At 41.3% G+C, this 23,056-nt stretch overlaps 1 protein-coding gene across 8 annotated transcripts in view; it reads right to left on the bottom strand.

Moving 5' to 3' along the window:
- Tenm3 (teneurin transmembrane protein 3) overlaps positions 1–23,056 on the bottom strand; it is a 1,762,555-nt gene that overhangs the window by 118,722 nt on the left and 1,620,777 nt on the right. For all 8 annotated transcript variants that reach the window (XM_040731875.1, XM_040731879.1, XM_040731877.1 and 5 more), the window contains one exon: positions 18,530–18,652. In XM_040731875.1, the coding sequence (XP_040587809.1) occupies positions 18,530–18,652 (123 nt within the window). The remainder of the gene's footprint in view (positions 1–18,529; positions 18,653–23,056) is intronic.

The following is a 23,056-nucleotide window of genomic DNA, read 5'->3' as shown; positions in this document are numbered from 1 at the left end:
CCAGGATCCCCCTTTAACCCTCAGGGGAAACAAACAAACAAACAAACAAACAGCCCTCTGCTCCCCGAGCATCCTTGCCATCTCCCAGCACCAAGGCCAGGATCTAGAGATCAGACCCAAGGCTCTTTTGGGGGCTGGTGCTCCCCTTTGCCTCTTAGCCAAGGCCCTTTCTTAGGTGATCTCCTGGCAAGAGGAAGCGGTTTCACAGTTCACTGCAAGTGAAAACACAAAGAAAAAGTTCCCTGAAGGCGAAGTGACAGGAGGCAAATTATTCTGTATTAAATCCAACCCTTTTAATTTGATAAAAAGTTGACTTACCATTTTTTTCCTTTTTCATTAAACTGGAAATAGCCTCCAGAGAAGTTGTTAATTCAAAAAATTTTAAGGTTTAATCTCAAATCTGAGAATTACGTCTTATCCTAAAGAGGGGAAAGAGCCTTCTCTCTGTGACGACTTGTTAATTTAATACTGCATTCATTTTATTAAGTATCTGCTAGGGACAGAACACTGACATAGTAATAAGAAATGCAAACCAAAGAGCAGCATCTTAGAAACCATTTACTCTAGCTCACACAGCGTGTTCTTCACTGAGCTAATTGCCTGGTTGAAGAGATGACCTTTACAAACCGATGAACTAAGTGACAATCTACAGCTTCATGTGGCTGGGTCAGGGGCGGACATGCCACTGGAAGCTGTACTTTAAAGGACAGGTAGGTTAAGTGTTATGGCTAATCGTGGTTGGCAACTTGACTGGATCAATTAAAAGGGAAGCTACAAGGCACACCCATGAAGAATTTCCTTGATCAGGTTATTCCAAGTGGGAGACCCACTCTAAATGTGGGTGGCGGCTTCCTCGTGGCAGCCTGGATGAAAAGGCTTTGCTTTTGGCCTGTTTGCTTGCTCTCTTATTGGCAAGTTCATCTGCTCCGCTGGTGCTGCCACCACCGCTGGTGTAAGTTACATGCCTTCCCTGATATCAGAACCCAGCTTCTTTGGGTTTCTAATGTAGACTGAACACTAGTGGCTCTCCAGATCTTCAGTACCAGGTTGGAACTGCTGAGAGACCCAAACTCATCAGCTGGGCAACTACCGGATTGCCGGCGACTCCAGTGTGAAGACAGCCATTACTGGACCAATCAGATTATTCTGTGTGAGTCAGTGTATATAACTGTTTAATATATATTCATTCTATTGGTTCTTTTCCTTTAGAAAACCCTGACCAATACAACAAAGTAACCGAGTTACAACAAATATCACGATTTAAAAAAATGATATGGAGGGAGCCACTATTTGGCTGCTTGTGCAAGTGAAGTTTTGAAATCTAACAACCTGGGTTCGAATCATGACCATGTCAGAGGCAGAGGGACCTGGTGGAAGAGACCAAAACCCTAGACACGAAACCTCCTCTGGAAAATGGGGATGGACACATGACCTCTGAACTCCTGTGGGATCTAGACAAGTGCTCAGCTCTGTGTCCTCAGTATGAATGCATGCAGGACATTAATGAGCTTACTGGGAGAGTACTGGGAAGAAGACTGGAAAGGGAAGAAAGTATTTGTATCCAGAGGGAACCAACACCTGGTTCAAGAAAACAATACTTATGCCTGTAGAGTTGGTGTTTCTGTTTTGTAAATATTTTTAATTTTCATTCTATTAACAAGCACTATTATGCCTTTTCTTGAGGATGCATATATTTACTATTATGCCTGCTATTTCTGGTGTAGTTTAAAAACAGAGGCTGGAAGAATTATATAATAGCTTAATGATACAAATGGAACTCCAATGCAGAAATGTTCTTGTGTTTCTCCCTCTCTCCCTCTCTCCATCACCACCTTCTCCTCCCCTTCCCTGCATCACGGAAACAGAACTCAAGATTACTAGGAAACATGCTCCATAGTCTTACACGAATAAGGCAGATAGATACCAGTCAATGGCGAGAGGATGTGAAGCCATCCACAACAGATTCACTCGTGGGTAAGAGTGGGGTTTGAGGGAGAGTATATTTCTAGTAAATGCCAGGATTGCTTTTCCCCTGAACTACTGTATCTTACCGTGGCATATATACCATCAGTTGCAAAGGACAGCTATAGCTAAATGGAGACTCGCTAAAGGTTCAAGCAGACTAAAGGTAAAATGGTTCTGTTGTTTGAGCAGCAGTACAGGAAGCCTGGAGAGGGAGAGGAGAATGGGAACATGGCCATAACAGCGCAGGTATGACGCAGAGAGGCGTTATACAAGAAAGCTTAATATGACAGCATTATTTAGAACTCCATACAGCCCCTTATTTCTCAGTGTCCGTAATCCTAGTGGTTAATAATGCTTAAGCAGTAAGGTCTATTTTTCTCAAACCAACTTGGTATTATAAAACACTATAAGTAAATACAAAATCTCATTGTAAGCAATCATTTTGAATGTTCATACATGGCCACTTAGAACATAAGCTGTGTAACGTTGCTTTATTAGGATATGCCTTCATTGGAGCACAGTTATAATACACAAAAGATTTTGCTTCTTACTTAGACAGATATATTGCTTTACCCAGTGACACTTTTAAATACTTGACAGCATTTTTTAAAGGAGCTTCTGCAAACCCTGTTTGCCTAGAATTTGGGTTGATGAAGAGTTCAGGAGCTGGGGGACAATGGGATTTGTCTTGCTAAATACCTGTGACACACAGTTTGGCCTTTGTTGTTTTTTTAAACTTTAAAACAACCCCATGAGGTGGACACTTTGAGATAAGGAAACTAAGATTCAGAAGTAAAGTATGTGCCTGAGTGAATGATATCATGATTCAAGTTCCCAACCATGTCTTCATATCAGTAGAAACCACTCTTTTTATTAGGACAAAAATAGTTTCAAGTTACCATTTAAATCTATTTACCTATTTCAAGTAAGATACTAGCTCATTCAACTGTACTATAGCATCCATGGAGCTTAAAATTATAGGGCATAAAGTTATAATTAAAAATTTTGAGACAAAACTTAATCTCGCCATGTATCTCTGGCTGGTCTGGAGCTTGACAGAGATCTGCCTGTCTCTGTGTCCTGAGCAATGGGTTTAAAGGTGTGACCTATCGGGTTTGTGTTTTGAATAATCAATTTCATAAGTACAGAACAGTTTTTGGAAAAAAGCCATATATCATTCTTTGTTATAATTCATCATAAATCGCTACTAAGTTTATATACGGAATGACTTCCACATAAAGCATATATGTATATATGTATGCATGCAGGTAGGTAGGTAGGTAGGGCATATGTGTGTGTGTGTGTGTGCGTGTGTGTGTGTGTGTGTGTATGTATGCATACATGCAGGTAGGTAGGTGGGTAGCACTGGGGTTTGAACTTATTGCCTTACACATGGTGGACCTTTACATGCTTTACATACTTTCTGTGTAAGTTGCTCAGGAAATTCTCTGCAGCCCAGGCAGGCCTTGTTCTGGAGGTCTCCTAGTCTCAGCTTCCAGGGCAGCTGGGGCCATCGGCCTGCAGCATCAGCCTGGGCTGAGACAACTTTTATGAGAGTGGAAGACAGCAGCTGCCTTTCCCCCAGTCAAATCTGTTGTGTACACACCCCTCCTCAACATGGGTATGGTTCTCATTTGGGCTCATTTGTCCAGGCAATACACACAGAACACTGTTATTATACTCTACTGTTATTAGCAACCGCCTCTTACATTGCCTTTGAAGCTTATGCAGGCTACCCTGTCTGCTTTTCTGTGATGGTCCCCTCTGATGCTGATAGAAGTAAATGTTAGCAATCTTATGAGTCCCCTGAACTTTGAGGGCTGGTGAGTATAAACTGGCACCAAATTCCAAAATTGCTTTTCCTTAATGCTTCATCTTTGCCCAAGTATAGTGGCTTCGAGAACAGCAATTGAGTTATGGCTTCTGGGGTTTCAGGTTTCACTCTCCAAATAGCTTAACACGTAGGTGTTTTTGCTTTGTTGCTTTGGTGATTTGAAGGGGTTAAATCCTTTCTACTGAAATAATATGACAACCTGTTGGGACACAAGTTAGCATATCAATTTATCTGATTAGTCCTATAGGCTAATTTAACAGGTGCCTCTTTTCAAGAAGAGGGCTTTTTAAAAAATTGTAAACAAAACCAAAATCGAAACAAAACAAAACATCTCATGGTTGACTGAATGGGCCTGACAGAGCAGTAGTAGATGTGATGATATTTCTGCATCCAAAATGAAAAGGCTAATTATGTCATAATTTTACAGACTCTAGGAAGCCAAGTGCCCATGGAAGTCTTCCAATAACCACAGTCATGACCTCAGGGCACCATGAAATATATTTTGGTACTTGTCCTCATTTCCCGGGACACAATTCTTAAGATCCTTAGACTCTCTGAAGTGACAGTGTCTTCGTATGCTATTGACTTTATTTGTGTTGACTGTCCGTAGGAGGCTTCAAGGACGGGGCTAAACCAAACAACTGGAACAGGTCTTCCAGCCCCACCTCCTAACCTCCAGGGCTGAGTTGACAACACACAGTCAGTGGTTTTTTTTCAGTCAGTTGTGTCTATGTTACAAGGCCTCCATAAAATCCCCCAATGAAGGGTTCAGAGAACTTCTGGACAGCTGGTCACTCAGAGCTCTAAGAGGCGACTGTGACTGTTCCTTCCCTTCATCTACAAATCCCTCCACTGTGCCCTCTGTGATGCCCTTTCAAACATGTTGGTAAACATGTTTTCCGAGTCCTGTCAGTCAGGTTAGCAAATTAGTCAAAGCAAGGGAGGGGGTATATTGTGGGAACCCCAATGTGTAGATGAGTGGACAGACGTATAGGCAAACAACTTTGGGTCTGTGATTGTCCCTGGGACTGGGGAGGGACAGTCCTGGAGACTGAGCTCTGACAAGATCAGCTTCTCTCTCCTCTGATTATGAGTAGAGCACAACTGCTTGCTAGCTTGTTGCGGGGAAGAATCCTCCCATCTTGGCAGCCACTGTGCTCTCTGTTGATTGCCCAATCATGAGAACATCAGTAAGACTAATCAACAACAAAAGGGGTAATTTTTAGGGAATTTATCTCAAGACTTTCAACAACCTTTCTGTGTATGCTGTCCTACAGCAGGGTGTCCCACACATTTAATACCTAGCCTATGCTGTATTGTGGCATAACTCTCCCTATGTTGACCAAAGGCAAACTTTGGGTATTCTGGTTCATAATGCTCCCGTTACTCGGCACAATAACTCTAAGGCAAGTCTTGCTGGCTTTCTCTGTTTTGTGGTACCCCATCAAGGGTAAAGTGAGGTTTGAAATGGAGTGCTGGGGGCCACTGGCACATTTGGAAACTAGATATACTAAAAACGAAGGGTGCTCATTTGTTTGATGGCTTTGTCACTTTTCTTTCACTGTCCAAGAATGCTTTTTAGCTTCAGACTAACACAGAGAAAAGGCAATAAATACAAAACACAGCAATGTCTTATTTATTCCAATTGTCAGGCTTAAGGTAAAGTTCTGTCTCTACACAGATGGGGATTCAGAACTGAGAGGCTGGGACAAAATGCAGAGTAACTATCTGAACTGGTAAACACATCAGATTTTTTTTTTCTGACAGAGAGTAATTTTGGTTTTAATGAACACTAGCTCTGTCAGTTAAATTATAGAGTAGATATTTCCCAGAAATTAAATGAGCTAATGAAATGGATATATTTAAAGCACATGATGAGATGAAAGCATTCAAAGATATTACAATAGCAAAGGTGAGTTAAAGTGGACAAGTGAATTAGAGTTCGCCCCTTCACTGCATTGTAAGCACACCAGAGCAAGCAAATGTGGTGCAGTGAAAGAGTAACAGACGTGACTGGGACTGTTTGGCTGAGGCCTGGTAAAGCCTTTGTTGGAGTGGTATGCAGTGTTAGCCAGGAACAGATTCTAAAAACTGTGTAACAAATCTCTTACCAAGAAGAAAGTTGTCCATTCTTAGCTTTCAGAGAGACAAAGTGAAATGTAACAGAAATTGCCACCATGTAGGGCTCCGCACACTTCCAGTGAGCACACCACCATCACCACCACACAAAATTCCAAAAACAATGAATGGCTTCACTACAAGACAGTCTCCCATTCTCATCCTTTTACTTCGTAGCAAGATTTCCCATGTTTGTATTTTTAAGAAACAAAACTAGACATAGACTAAATACAGAGTTTTGCTTTTCCTTTAATATTCAAGTAGAATAGGTAAGTTACTCAGAAAGTCCTTACTCATTTCAGTTACGTCTGATCCTTTTTATGCTAATCACCCAAACATCTAATGCACTTATAAAGTATCTAGGTCACATGCAGTTCATTGTGCTCAAGTAACAATTGGAACCTCAACTTCATATAGCAGAAAAGATTTAAAACATAGCCCATCACGTGATCTCGGGAAAGCAAACTTAACTGAAATATGCATCATATTGTTAAGAGGGTAGAAGTACCATACAATTCAAAGGTCTTTTATCTTTCTAGACTTTTCCATGAAATAGGAGTCTTGTCTCTAAGTACCTGTTAACTTCAATTTGCTTCAGGTTACTTCCCTATTTGCTTTGTTATTAAGACCTTGAGATGTAGTTTTTCTAACGGAGATGCAGAGCAGGCCTCTTGATAAACACCAGTGGCATGGAGCCGGAAGACCGTTACTGATTTCTTGCATGTGACAGGCAGCTTAGCTCAGTGCACTCGTTTTTTTGCCTAAGCTGCTCATTTGAATACAGGGTAAGCTGTAGGTTTGTACAGGGCCTCTGCAAACCTGTTGCTTTTCAAGTCACCGTGGTACCTCTTTCACTTTGTCTGGGCCAGGCCTGAACTGTTTCTGCTGGTGTTCTTCAAATGGTCTTTTGCAATAGTAAACATCCCTGGAAGTCAGCGAGCGGCTGCCGCTATTTGATAAACTTGTAAATACTTGCACCGAGCCTTCCCTCTGAAAGCTCTTGGGGCTCTTAGAGAAAAGCTTGGACACAGAACTCTTTCATTCGTTCTGAATTCCAGAGCACTCTGGCTTCAGAGGCTATAAAGGAAGGCCAGCTGTCCTGTGGTCCCTCACTGAGATCATTACCTCTGTGAACCCTTAGAGCCTGAACTTGGAATGACCACAGGAAATGCAAGATGTTGTGTGCACGGGTTTGCAAGGAGGACAAGAAGGAAAAATGGAGGACACACAGAGCCAGGGAACGGAGAGCCTTGTCACACAGACTCAAAGCTTGTGGGTTCCAAAGCAAACTAATTAAAGCTTCCCAATCAGAATGAGATGCCTCTCCCCCCCCGGTCTTCAAATGCAACGGGCGCCATCTTGAAAAACTTCTCAACATGGTCCATCATGCCCGAACGAGGGGGTTACCGGATGTCTTTTCTTTTCACTAACTGCGAGTTGTTTCATCAACAGTCTTAATGTCTTAAAATCCAGTTTTCCGTGTGGGAGAAGGTAAAGAGACCGTGTACACAAAGCGATTTCTCTTGGCCTGACGGTTTCCGAGCTTACATGAGAACATCACTACAGTGGCCTTATAAAGAAGCCTTTAAAAAAGTACTTTGATCTCTGCAGAACACTCCATACATAAATTTATCCATCAGGACAAATTAGAGTATTTAAAACTATGTTGGCAATTATGAAGTTTGGTATACAACTGAAAACTTATGATATTCAAGAATCATCCGGAGTTACAAAATACTAAACATTTCCCCACACGTACCACGAATTTTCCCTCTACACAGCATGTGAGCAAACTAGACTGTAGTGAATAAAATGGAAGGGTGAAAAGAAAACCCTAGTGTCAAAGAGCAACGACAACTGTTAAGGAGGGAAGATAATACCCATTCTAGGTCCCAGAGAGGCACTAGAAATTAAAATGACAAGAGGCAAAGTTAGGCATCTATATACAACCAATAGTCCACAATCTAATTTCATCCTAATTATAGGTTTATTTGTATCCTGACTTTGAAGCTCTCTGGGAGAACATACCTGTTGATACAGGACCACATGCCATGACTTAACATGTGGATACAGAGCATTACGTTACAATCCATGTACAATAAAGCATAGCTGCTTTGCGCTAGTTTAATGGACAAAGTCAATAGAGCATCTAATTCAGGAACATGATAGAGAGTAACGGAACAACTACTATGAACGATACTGAACAAAGCTCAGTGCTCCTGCAGCCCTTCCAGTCCCAACTCTTCAGTGCATAAACAGTCAGCAACCTGCCGTAAAATCCAGTTCTCCGAAGCTGTTTCATATATGAGGAAACAGGCACACAATGAGCACTGACAGAAAATTTAAGTGCAACCATAACTTACATAAACAGGAGAACTGCATACATGTGTATTTATACGCCCACTCTTGCCATCCTACTCACATGAGAGGAGAGGCTTGCGCTTGCGTGCCTGTTTTATATTGGGGGAGTCATTTTCCATGGCTACAGTGACTGTGGTGATCCATCATGGCTAACCTGTTTGGATCTACCTGTGAGAGGGACTCCTGGCATATCTGTGAGGTGTTTCCAGAGACGGTTAATCTAGGGATGACCCGTCAGTGTGGGCGGCACCATTCTAGGTGGGGAGATTGGATGGAATGAAAGGAGCCAATGGCGAAAGCCAGAGGCAGACAGGCAACCCCCACAGGCAGAAGCCAAAAATGAATCTTTCCACGCCGATGGTGTTGATGGCCAATATTTTGATGGAAAGTAACCCATACACTAACCAGCATTTATGGCTTTTCACTTTACTCCTAGATTATCTCAGACTTGCTTATGTCAAATTTTAGCATCCACCTCATTGCCTCTTGGTCATACGGCTTTCAATAAAAAGTGAAGTCCTGCGATTTTCCATCTCATTTTAATTCTTTGCTTGAGTTCTCTCTTGCCTAACAATCCAGATGCTTTGAGAACATGTATCTGTGACAGTCCTGGGTGTCTCTCCTCTCCTTCAAGCTGCTATTTACCTCAGTGCCTTGGCCAGTGAAGACCATATAGCATACGCTTCAAAAAATCTGAAATGAGTGAACACTACGTATTCAAAGGAAAAATAACGATGAGATTCTTTTAGTAAAATTCAGTCCTCCAAGTAACCAAAAATATAAATAATTAAATGATTTCTATTACAGCCCGAGAAGATATAGTTCATGCTAATTCCAGGAGCTATGTTTTAAAGAATTTTGCTGTAAATTACAAATACATAAAAGATGCAAATCAATAATTAGTGACACATGTCATGATTGGTTTCCTACACCATTATCAGATTTAAATCAAACTAGTATCCCACAAAGAAGCAAGAAGTCAGACAAGGCAATCTGCTTACAGGCTAGCCGGTGACAGAACACTTCTCAATTACTTTATTTCACCAATATTTGCATTGCATATACTTTAGACAAGATATTTTGCTGGCCCTTTATATACTTTGTAGGTGTTATTTCCAATAATGGCTACAGTCTCTACTCCATATTATTTATTCACTATGTATGTATAACTATATATACACACATATACATATATATGTATACATGTATGTATGTTTTCACTCAACAAATAGTACTTATAGAGTATTTTGACCAGATACTGGTGAAAAGAACTATTCTAGGTAAAAAAAAAAACTGTGCTAATAGCATGAGAGAGTAGAAGGAAAATAATAATCTTTGCTTTGCGTTTTAGCAAAGAAAGCACAGTAATAGTAAACATCTTTATATCTTTCAATCATATATTAAGTATTGCACATCATTTATAGTACTACTCAAAACTAGTTTATCAGGAAAAAATCCATTAGTTTTGGAGACAGAAAGAAACTAGAGGAACTGTCCCAAGTAATAAAGACATTAATCACAGAAAGCTGGGTAGGAAGCCAGGCGGGTTTGGCCGCAGAGTACATAAACTTTATCTCTCTGCTGTATCGTGTCTGTATTAAGGGTATGGTGAACAGCCAGAATGTGAAGAGACTTTTAAGTCTTCTAAAAGCAAGTGAATAGAACTTAAGTGGCTGAAAGGGTTCAGATGAGGTACTGTTATCATATTTGTGTCTGAAGAATTAATGAACAAGGGCAGAGACATCATAAACAGGTGGCTGTTGTAGTCAGTTGGAAAATGATAGAATTCATGAGATGGTGGTTAGAGTTGTTGGGGCTTGTCAATGGGTTCAATAGGAGATGCAAGAAAATAGGATTCATATATAACTCCCATGATACTTCTGAAACAGGTAACCAGGTGTTATTTCCAAAGATGGCTACAGTCTCTACTCCACATGCTCTGTACAATGAGTTTCCTTGTATACATGGCCAAGGCGGTGAGCCTTCTGTAATGTCTCTATTTGTTACAAATAGAAGCTCCTTTAATAGGGAATGGTAGTTACACTCATCTGTGCGGATCCTATTTAGACTGCAGTTAAGGAAATATGCTGACAAGAGGCAGTAATAGGTTCTCTTCTACAATTTGTGCCCTCTCTAGAACCATGTAGTTGGCTAGGTTTCTAGTATCAGGACTTAAAGCCCCAGTAAGTGGGTTATAAGTGCAGCTAGGATAGATGTTGGTTGCCACTATTGCACCTTTAGGAGATCTGGCCATGCTGGTAAGTGTTCTGGTTCACAGGCTTCATAGGTGAACAGGACTATTGCTTCCCTCTGTTGGCAGCTTGCATAGTCCTCTCTGATACTATGGAAACTAGATCAGCAGAAAGGAGGCTTTCAGGTTATATATGGTTCAAACAACCAGAGGCCCTTGTTCTAAGTGTTCAGTGACTTCAGCAACAGAGACTACTGTGGGCAGAAACCCACTTCCCCTTCGGCCTGGGAGCAGGCATCTGTGTAATGTTTACTGAAAACAATTCAGTGCTTTAAAGCTCTTGATAGGGCTCAGATAAGGGCTTGCTCACTGAAATACCATGCCTTTCACACCCCCTACGGCTAGATGCCTCTTCCTGTCCCCCCCTGTGGTGTCTCCCCGATTCTGGGGCCGGAGATTAAACCACCAGCCAGGAGGGTGAGAAGTCTGGAAAGAATGGTATGTAGATGAATGGCAGAAGTCCTTAAAAAGGGAAGCTCCTTTTTCTTAGAGAGACTTCTCCTGAGACTTCTCTCTCCTAAGCGGACTTGGAATCTCCTCCTAAGCTGACTTGGGAAGCATAAAGTTTTCTTAAAGCAACCGACCGGTCTCTGTGTCATCTATCCCGACCACCTCGCTACATTCTCGGATGCAGGCCGCACAGCAGGTGTGACAGACTACCTTCAGCATCTCAGAAACAACCAAGGGCAATAACAACAGTCTATAATTTTTTCAGGAATCGCTTGGACTACAGTGACCAAAAACTCAAACAGAGGTTACTTATGCTTGATACTGGGAATTTTGCTTGATAGTCTATGGCTATGTTGGGGAGCATTATCAGCCCAAGTGGCATAACTTCATTTACTGTATATATTTATATGTATACATACACATATGTATTATACAGGAAACCAGCAATTGTACACAGTTAAGTTGGACTGTGGAGAGCCCAGCTCTAACAGCTACATCTTCAACACAACTCCTGTACCTAATGCTCAGAGAACATCTCAGAAATAGGGGTATAAGTGCCAGGGGACCTGCAGGAGACTGTGTCTCCTGGAAATAGCTGTATAAACTGAACAGGAACAATGGTAATACCACCATACATACCAGCATGGAAAGGGGAAAAAAACTAAGGGGTCCCACTCTTAGACAAAGAACTACAGACAACTAATCATTGCTGAGAGGAAGAATTACTCTCTCCCAGGGAAGAGACTCCCTAACAGCTTATCTTATACAAAGTGATCCATCCTAAAATCATATACATACAAATGACGAAAATGGACTTAGCAGGATATACATACATACATGTATGTATATGTAGCATAATAATAAAAGGAAAAGAGGAAATCAATTTGAGAGGGAGGGGTTGGAGGGAAGGGGGGTTAGAGGGAGGAAATGATGTAATTATGTTTTAATTAAAATGTATTAAAAATAACACTGTTGCAAGATAGTGGTGATGCACACCTTTAATTCCAGCACTTGAGAGGCAGAGGCAGACAGAGGACCTCTGTGAGTTTGAGGAGGCCAGCCTGGTCTACAGAGAGTTCCAGGACAGCCAGGGCTACACAGAGAAACCCTGTCTTGAAAAACCAAACAACAACAACAACAAAAACACTATTCAAGAAAAAGAAACTAAAATGAAAATCTAACTTGCTTAACTTAAAAAAAAATGGAAGTTTAATTCTGGTTTAACTTAAAACAGAGTATTAAGTAAAAACAAAGTTTAAAGTTCCCCTACAACAAAGGAAGCTTAATTCTGCTTATCACGAAGCTTGGATGACCTCAGGTGAAATACTTTTGTGGGGGTAGGAATTGAACTAGGGTCTCATCTATCCTAGGCAAGCACTCTGCCACTTGGCCAGGGTACATGACTTCCTGATGCGCTAGAATGTCTGGTGCTAAGTCAGAAGAAGCCCTGAGCTTCTGTGTAGGTCAAAGAGAATGAGCCCCCTTGGGATATTCTTCCTTAGAACCAGCTACTACATTCTCAGAAACCTAAACCACATGGAAGGCTGTGTCCAGACGCTCTTGCCCACAGCCACAGCATAGCTGAGCATAAGTAAATATATAACATCAGCCGCTGGCCAGTTGAGCGAGCCGTCTTTGACTTCCAGCCTAATGGAGCCTTCAGGCAGCCTCAGACATCTGGAGGCAATTGCATGAGAAGTCCTAGCCAAAAATATATTAACTGCCCAGACAACTGACAGGCCCACAAGAGATGAAAAACAGTTTCTGTGAACCGGTGAACTTTGGTATGGTTTCTTATGTAGCACTAGGAAACCAAAGAGGTGATGCGCTCAGTTTTTGACACTTGGAATTTGCTAGGTCAAGAAGACACTCTAGTGGAAATGTTCCAAAGAAGCACCGAATGGTTTTCTAGAGCTGATGTCTGCAGCTAAGGAATGTAACCTAGGATGTACTTACTGACTGAGTCAAAGTTACATAGACTGTAACTGCAGACAAGCAGGGACACAGTCAAGGGTAATTATATGACAGACCAGGGAGGGTCCTGAGATGTCAGTGACCAGGTGAGAGAGTAAGCGCTGGATAAGCAAACAGATAATGATACTAAAACTGGAATAAAGCCCGGGCCAGTGCGGTACTAGACATTCTATGAAGATGAGTATTCCAAGGAGGAATTTTAAAAACAAGAGCCTCAAATATGACACAAAGGGAGCATATTCAATGGCACACTTGGCAGCAATGGGACACCTGCAAAGCATGAGTTTCAGTGGTGGTGGGGACCGAGGCCAGCCATGTAAAGCAAATACTGCAGAAGCAAGACTGTTCAGGTGTACAGGAAAGGGAAGACATGGACTCAGATAATCTACACGCTATGTTTAAGAAGATGCCCGTACGGGAAGAAGAGTATGGCAGAGTGGAGATGAAGGAGGATGAAGAGGCCAAGGGGTTTTCATTTCCATGAAATTCAAGAAACAATGGATTGTTCATATGCTCGCTGGATGAGGTATCAGCACACTGGGGAGATATTTTTAAAAGACTTAATCATTATTTCAAATTATGTAAACCTGGGTGGGTTTCTGTGTGGTTGTATGCCCATAAGTGCAGTTACCCATAAGGCCAGAGGCATTGGATCCCCCTGAAGCTAGAGTTCCATCTGCTTGTGAGCTGCCTGACATGGGCTCTAGGAACGGAACAAGGGTCTACTGCAAGAGCAATGCAGGCTCCCTAAGCACGGAGCCACCTCTCCAGCCCCATGCTGGAGAGATTTGAAAGATACAGAGTAGGATCCAGGATGTTAGTGAACAAACCTCCTTGGATGTTGGGCATATGGTGAAAGGGTAGACGCCCAAACATGCAGGGTGATGGTTTGTATCAACGACCACAGTAACAAGGTCTAGGATCACCCCGGTGGTAGATCTTTGGGCTTGTCTGCACCTGGCTTTCTAGACTAGGTTGACTGAAGTGGGAATAACTGCATTAAATACGGGTGACACCATGCCATGGGCTAAGGTCCTGGGTTGAACAAAAAAGGAGAAAGTGAACTGAACACCACCATTCATTTCTGTCTGATTCCTGACCTAAGGATGCAATGCGACTCCTCATGCCACATCTTCCTGCCCCGGAGGACTGTACCAAATTGTGAGCCCAAACACACCCTCCGTCCTTTAAGTTGCTTTTGTCCAGTATTTTGTTACACCGTGAGAAAAGTAACTAAAAAAGTGTGTATGAATGGATGTTTGCTTATAGGAGAGCCAGAGCGTGTCCTCTGAAGGGCATGGTTTAACAGAATGCAAGATGGGATTTGGGGGCAGAAGAGGGAGATCAGAGATAACTGTTGGGGGAGTATGGGAGATAGAACACTGTAAGGGAAATACAGTGGGGAGCCAGGCTGCTGAGGTTGGTAAACCAAGAGGTAAGTGTTATTAGTCCCTCTTTACGTGTGAAGAAACCAAGGCTCAGAAGGTTAAGTAACTGGTTATAAAGTAAGCAAGCGAAGGAGCTCGCATCCGAGCGTAATCCTGTGCAATTCTTTCCGGTACATTAGGCTAAATGGATCTGTTGGTCCAGGGAGTAATTTTAGTTTCTAGAGGGAAGCTATTTGAGGCCCACACTTTAATCTCACCTATCCATCCACTCTGTCCATTTCTGTTGGCATTGCCAGAGACCCCACACTTCTGCTATATCACCCCTGCAACTTTCAGCCATAGAAAGTGTGAGGGATGATGTGGAAAGGGTAACCCTGCAATGTGGATTCTCCTTCTAGTTAGCACCCGCCTCTGAGAAGCTTTGGCCCAGGATGGAGGCTAAGCAGAAAGAATACAGAGCCATTAACGCAGCCATTGTTTCTCGAATGATGATTACAAAAGGCAAACGAAATAGGACCACCAGAGTAAGAGGACTGCATCTCAAACCTGGGGAGTACTCTCCTCTTTATGCTTAGCCCAGTTAATTCTCCTAGTGGATTTTGTGGCAGATTTTAAGGCTTTCTCTTAGGTTGTGGTGTTAGACTTTTCAAAAAGGCCATGTGATCTGCTGTCCGGGCAGTTTGCAAATCTAAAGCGGTGGGTGATGGTTCATGGGATAACGTAAATTTATCAAAGAAGTCTTTTTAGAGGAGCCAGATTATGGGTTCCTCTGTTCTTGCAAATAGTCCCTTCCGTCCCTCTGAAGAACTAAATACCAAGAGTCTTTACTTGCATACGACGTGGATGGGGGTTTTGGGCTATCTGAGCAATGAGAAACTAGACAGGTGATTTGTTTAGGTCACATTTTCAACAAATTCTGTGCCAAGACACAGCCCTTTGGATTTTATGTTTTTCCTGGACTGAAACTTCCATAGATGCCATAGTTCTGTTGGGAGGCTGGAGGCCAGTTCTCCAGTGCTCACAAGTGAATAGAGTAGGGGAGGATTATTACTTTGGGAAAGGTTCCTTTATACAGCGAGGGAAGAGTTCCTGTGGATAAACTTAAACACGGTTACTTCAGAGGCACGTTAGCCATGTGTCTGGTGAGAGAAGTAGTTTTTGAAACTTTAGCTCTCCACAAAATATGAAACTATTTTATAATTAGCATTTGTTGAAGAAGATATAATGAAACACAATAGAAAGCACTGGAGCACATTTCTCAATGTAAAGACAAATATTAATTTAGGAATTTCATATATATGTATATTACATGTGAATGGTGTGCAGGTTTGATGGACATGTATTTCTCAGTGCTGTTATAGTCACTAGGTTTAGTAACTATTTTCAGACATCTCTTATTATAAACAAACTGTAGTCCTATGGTGTGCTTCTAGTGCTATGGAACTGATGAGATCCCAGAGAGTCTGTTCTAGAGTTATTCTAAATGTCCTTACAAACATGAACAACCACTCACTTTGCCCAATAAATACGGGAAGGACTCGGATTTGAGCGTCTGCTTATGTACACTGAGAGATGCTGATGCGGGCTGAGAGATGCTGATGTGTGCTGAGAGATGCTCATGTACACTGAGAGATGCTGATGCGGGCTGAGAGATGCTGATGTGTGCTGAGAGATGCTCATGTACACTGAGAGATGCTGATGCGGGCTGAGAGATGCTGATGTGTGCTGAGAGATACTCATGTACACTGAGAGATTCTGATGCGGGCTGAGAGATGCTGATGTGTGCTGAGAGATGCTGATGTGTGCTGAGAGATGCTGATGTGGGCTGAGAGATGCTGATGTGTGCTGAGAGATGCTGATGTGTGCTGAGAGATGCTCATGTACACTGAGAGATGCTGATGTGTGCTGAGAGATGCTGATGTGTGCTGAGAGATGCTGATGTGTGCTGAGAGATACTCATGTACACTGAGAGATGCTGATGCGGGCTGAGAGATGCTGATGTGTGCTGAGAGATACTCATGTACACTGAGAGATTCTGATGCGGGCTGAGAGATGCTGATGTGTGCTGAGAGATGCTGATGTGTGCTGAGAGATGCTGATGTGGGCTGAGAGATGCTGATGTGTGCTGAGAGATGCTGATGTGTGCTGAGAGATGCTCATGTACACTGAGAGATGCTGATGTGTGCTGAGAGATGCTGATGTGGGCTGAGAGATACTCATGTACACTAAGAGATGCTGATGTGGGCTGAGAGATGCTGATGTGGGCTGAGGGATGCTGATGTGTGCTGAGAGATGCTAATGTACACTAAGAGATGCTGATGTGTGCTGAGAGATGCTGATGCGGGCTGAGAGATGCTCATGTACACTAAGAGATGCTGGATGTGGGCTGGCATTCCTTGGAAGAGAAATGTCAGGAGCCATGGCTGAGCCTGGAGTGAGCATCTATGACTAGCAGTTTTCTCAGGAACCCACATTTTTAGCTCAGTGACACTAATTAGTTATGTTTTCATCTTAATAACAACAGGTTTGGATGCTACCGATAAAATGTTCACAACAAAGACAGAATTCTTGAAAATTATGATGTTGTTTGTAAAATTAATCTCTGCTGTAATTAATAAGTACCACTTCAATAGCATTGTGGTGATCATCCGCTTAAAGAGATAGTCTCAATTTCAATCAACACAAACAAATAGATCTTAATTTCTGTGTAGTTTCTTGATTTATTTACACATGGCACCAATGTATAAAAATTCATGGCAGCAACGCTAATTAAAGTTTACTGTATGAAACTTGGTACTCGCAGTTTCAATTAGGAAAATGTTCTTCTCTGCCATTTACCCACTGTACAGTGATGCCTCGTGGTGACACGGCAAATACCAGATTAAACTTCTCTGTATAACAGGTTCCATATGGGGGTGGTATTTGTTAGCATTGTGAAAAATCTACAGTGTAAAATTCCTTAGTCCCCTTAAGGTGGAAGAGAAGTGCCATTGGGCAGTGGTTCTCAGCCGTCCTAACCATGCGACCCTTCGACACAGCTCCTCATTGAGGTGACCCGCAACCATAACATCATCTTCATTTCTACTTCATAACTGTAATTCTGCCACTGATGTGAATCATAAACAATAAATGAATGATATACAGACAGTCTTTGGTGACCCCTGTGCAGAGGTCATCGGCCCTCCCCAGGGGTCAAGACCCACAGGTTGAGAACCACTGTCACAGAGGACTGTTAAGGTAAAAGACGAGAGGGTAACGAGTGAGAACGTGTTCAAATCTCTAGCCCAGCAGTAAAGGAGAGCGCGAAAAAGAGATGCTTGTTATAGAAGTCCTGCCTTTGTTCTGGCCTCGCAAAGACACGAGGCGACGTGAGGCGGGAATCGCAGGTGACAAAGAGCAGTGCAGATACCCCAGGGGGGAAACAGAGGCAGAAGAACTAAGGGCATTCTTTAAAGCAAATAACCCATCACGTGACAGAAGAGAACGCCGTCTGGCAGGCTGCTTTGAGATATAACATCATTGCGTTATTCAAAGTGTCAGAAGGGGCCAGTGCCCAGGTGTGTACCCGCACACACAGAAATAGCGTGAAACTATGCACAGCACAGCTATACATATGCACGTGTCCATTTTGAGGGGTTTATGTTGGAAAAATGAAATACAGCATCCTGGAGCCCCTGAAGTTCCATTTTTATTCAGAGACAATTGATTGAAAAGTCTCTATTACCTCCAAGTGCAAATTCTACAAGGTTTGGAGAAAGGGCAACTGGGAAAAGTCAGTAAGTTATAATCCTTTGATGTAGTTTACATATAAAAGCTTTTATAGTAAGATTAATAGGTATACCAACCCCAGGTACAAGTCCAATTAAGAAAACTTAATATACCCAAGGTACCACGAGAGATGACATTCTGAACTGTACCCTAGCTGTCTACTGAAAACAAAACTCACCCTTGTAATAATAAGAGCCAAATCGTTAGCCCCCTGAAGGCAGACAACTGTATTATTCCTGTAGTAAAAGTGTGAACACTCAATTTTCAGTAAATTCACAAAAAGTCCTCATGAGCGGGTGATGTCGACCAGCTCCAAACCTGTCTATTTTCCCACATGAGTGGAATGCAAGCATGACTACAACCACATTTATGGAGAATGACATTTAAAGAGAGCACGGGCTCTATGATTCTCTCTCTTACCGTTGTCGCCAGGAGGTAACGATACAGTGTTTGTTGGCATGATGTCAGAATTCACTTTTCCATTCTCAAATGTGTCGTTCTCAGTCTGCTGTAAGTGCCAGTTGAGGCCAAATAGATGCATTGCTGGGGGGTAAAACATACAAGTTGTGTAAGGGTCTGTGGCTTCGAGCTCCAAAGGCAAGCGCTTAGCATGTCTCTAACAAGACTCATATGTAAGGTTCAGATTTCCATCTTCGGAAATAACCGGGGGTAATTGTGCAATACAAATTATAAAGCAGAATCCCTCAAACACATGCAATCTACGGAGCAGTGCTGCGCACGATGACAGTGCTTCAGTAATGATGGAGCATTGCTCTGCTAATGGGTACCAGGAAGGTCTTAAGCACGAAGAACTATTTACTCTGGCTTGTCTGTGTTCCACATTGTAAGAAAGCTTGAGAATTCTCTGAAGTGGCACTTGCCAAATCTTCTTGACCACAGGTCATTCGAAGATTTATCACGCTGTTACAAATGCTCTGTGTTCTCTAAAACCACGATGTTTTCCACTGGATTGTGATAAAAGCAAAATCATGTTTCACAGAGGAACTTGATGGCACAGTAGCTTTAGATGTGTAGAACAAACGTCAACTGTAACATTTGATTTTTTTTTTTGAGACAGGATCTCTACATTACCCTGGCTGTCCTTGAACTTATTACATAGACCAGGCTGTCCTTGAACTCAAGAGATCCACCTGTCTCTGCCTTCTAAGTGCTGGGATTACAGGCATGTACTACCACGTCTAACTAAAAGTGCAACATCTTAAATTGGGATGAATACGTTTTGAATTTATAGCATGGATTCAGTCTGATCAAACAACATGCACCTATTGGATAATCTATGTAGGTTTTTGAAGTGGGAATGATATGGACATTATAAATTTGTAAGTCATAGACATTTATTATATTTTTATGTTTAATCAGTGTCCCTTATTTAAAATATTTAGAAAATAACTAAAGAACTATGTCATATGATTATGAGTATATAGTTATAACATAAAACATTTTAGTAAATTATTTTTATCAATCTGTCTAAAATATTTAGAAGACTATGCCACTGGAATATTAACCATTAACAATGATTAGACATTTACCTCCATGGATCATACTTTAGAATATTTCCTCAGGGAGGCTGCGTATTTACAGGGAAAAACACTGATAGCCACAGTAGTGTATTGTGAAAGACACCTTTGTTTTGACATTTTGATCATTATGAACATTGGAATTTACAAGTGAGCTGGAAAAAGACAGATGTTCTCAGAAACCATCTCAGAGGTAGTGTGATAATTGCCCCTGACAGAGAACTGTTGCTAAATATTCATATAATATAGCAAGAAAAATACAATGTACCAGGGCAAAGGGCAGTGGCTTTGGATGTACGTAGGCTTTTGTTCAATTCTTAGTCTAGCATTTGATCTTTGAAAAATGAATGGCATATATTATGTTTACTTAAAAATGAGACCTGCCTAGCTTGTTTAATTGGTGTAAGAATTCTCAATAGAGCATATGAAGTGGGAGTTTTTGCTGTAGAAGGATTTCATTTGTGTATTCTAGATCTAGATTCTAGATTCTGAAAGCTAACCAGACCATAGCACATTTTAATAAACGTCCTCTTTAACTACAAAGTTGCCAACTCACTGTGAAAATCCACCTTATTATTCAAGATGGCAGTGACTTACATCTGGGAGAAGACTATCCTGACTGTATTGATTCCTTTCTTTATAGTACATGGTTTTTATTTTAATACTACGTATATGTGTGTGTATGTGTCTGTGTATGTGCACACGCATGGGGATGTATTCATAGGCTCCAGAAGAGGACACTGGATCATCTGGAGCTGGAGTTCCAAGTGGACTGTCAGACATTTGGGTTAAGCTTAGGACTAAGGCTACCTTGTACATTTCAATAATTATCTGTTAAATCGGTGAATTAAAATGAGACATAATTCTAACTTCTGAAAATTTAAGCCTAGGGAAATATTTTTCCAGCTAAGATAGTAATATATGAAAAAGTGAAAATAAAATAAATCCAATAACTCTTAAATGCATAAGAATGAAGAACATATTACTAATTAATAAATGACTCCTTCAGTATAATATATGAAAAGCAGTTGACTGAAAGTCTATTATTACTCTATATGAGAGAAGGGATACTCTTGAAACATAATTTCAGGACCTTGTTATCAGTATCACATCCTGTTATCTGATATAAATGTACAATATTAGCAAGAAACGTAGCAAACATGGATAGTGATTCCTACGGTGCATATTTGTTATAAATGCATACTCCTTGTTTATGGTTTCCCATTGATTCTGTTTCAACTCTGACTTTAGCATTCTTGAATGTATAAGTCATCATCTTACAAGAGGTATATCTTCATATGTCATTTTGCATTAAATTACATAGTGTGTGAGTGGTGAAATGTCAGGAGCTTTCTAAACATTTATCGCTTCATACACTCCTCAAGGTTTTACATACTTCAGCAATTTCTGAAGAAAATAATGGGAGCTGGTTCTGCAGACAGCAAGGGTTGACAGGTTTGCTCTAGCACACAACTATCAATACAGACATCTCTGGCTTCCAATAGTTTGCCCTCTGTGTTTTCAATTTTACATGAGTACAAAAACTACACACATGCAGCAGAAACCATAGCTTGATTTTTGAATTTTTGGTCTTTCCTTGGACTAGCAATATGGGGTGGGACACTTTTTTAATGTTTAGCAGGGTCAGGGGACTACAGATTGCTTTGACTCACAGATCAAAATTTAGGAAAACTTCAGTTCTCTCTGTTGCTAAGCAAAGGTTTGGTAGGCAACACTCAGTGCATTTCAATATCTGATGTTTGAAATCTCTAGTTGGTTTATTGGAGATACAACACCTGTAATCCACAGGGGGTTTTACCATCATTGTTATAATTAATATTTAAAAGGACATTAAATTTTCTTGAATGATTGATTTGATCACATTATTGGTTTTAGTAGACTTTGAAGGGTAGAGAGAATCTATGAGATTGCACACAGATATCAAACATGAAAAAGTGATAGTATGTTTGTGTTAGGAGAGATATTTTATTGTTTGCCAGATGGGTAACAGCTGTATTACACAGACACACACACACACACACACACACACACACACACACACTCATTACAAAACTATCAACAGGATGGAAGCTATTTCTACGTAGAATGCTGATTAATGGCCATCACACCCGATGATATCACATATTGATATATTGGTTAATATCTCACTGAAAACAGAAGACAATGAGTTGCTTGGTATCTACTTTGAAACAGCCAATGTTTAGTATTTAGTGAGGTCTGACACTCATATATGTACTTTTAGTTATAAGTATATCCAATGTGGGGTTAATGAGAGGGGCAGGCAACAAACTCAAAAAGTCAAAACTGTCCCAGAAATTACTAAGCAGGGTGCAATAAAACTACACGGAACATGTTGGTAGATAAATAGAGGGAAAATTAACCTAATAAAATACATCTGCAAATAAAGATGGGTGATCCCAATTCTCCAATCCCAAGCTAGAAAGCAAATTTGAACCCACAGGAATGTGTTTGCCACATTTTTCATGGAAAGCATGTGCGTTCTTTTTCTAATCCTTTCCTGAAAGTGCTGTGATCTTCTAGACTACCTGCTACATTCTGCCAGAGCCAAAGGGATAACTAGAAACAAGGTGCACACAGGCTGCAGGACAGAACGGCATTGACTCCATCATGGGGCAGGACAATGGAAGAGTGGAATAGATTCTGTTTAGTGCAAATCCCAGGTGTCAGGAAGGAAGGGGTATGATCAAGCAAATTTATGTGCTGTGATAATGACTCCTAGAGTGCTCTGTAGTTTGAAACTATGGTTTGTCTTGGCAAGGAACCGAGACACCTAATGCCTATATGAACTTTTGGGACGACTGTAAAATGTTACAACTTATGGAAAACAGTATAGCAGTCCCTCAAAAAAAAACCAACAACAAACAAAAGCAGAATGACTGTATGATCCAGCTCTTGCTACACCTCTAAGGATGAAAGGTGTAGTCTCACAGCTAATTGCAGAGCCCTGTGTAAGCAGCACTAGTCATGACGATCAAGAGGTGGTACCCTGGCCCATATATTGATGGACACAGGAATAAATGAAGCGTGGTAACATGCATCTCGGTTCTCATTCAGAGCATCTCTTGAAGTACCACATTCAGTTGCCTCTATCGAGGCTCATCCTCTCTATACACAGTAGTGTTACTTGTCAACATTAGCCTCCCGTCTTCATTACCTTTAGTCTCCTCTGCTAAGTTTCCCGTTTTGTTTGTTTATTTTTGTTGTTGTTGTTTTGTTTTTTGTTGCTGTCATTGTTGGTTTTTTTTTTCCCCTAGCACTTTGTTGTTTCTCAGTTGCCCTCAACAACTCCTGGGTGGATATTCTGAGAATCTATTGTAGAGTGTCTCCTCTATGGTCTCTTGAAGTCAGGTGACTGTTTTCGGCCATA

Source organism: Mesocricetus auratus, unplaced genomic scaffold, assembly GCF_017639785.1.
Source record: "Mesocricetus auratus isolate SY011 unplaced genomic scaffold, BCM_Maur_2.0 Super-Scaffold_100026, whole genome shotgun sequence".
In the NCBI taxonomy this organism is placed as follows: Eukaryota; Metazoa; Chordata; class Mammalia; order Rodentia; family Cricetidae; genus Mesocricetus; species Mesocricetus auratus.
The sequence above is the reverse complement of the archived record's forward strand: the minus strand, read 5'-3'. Positions and strand labels throughout refer to the sequence as shown.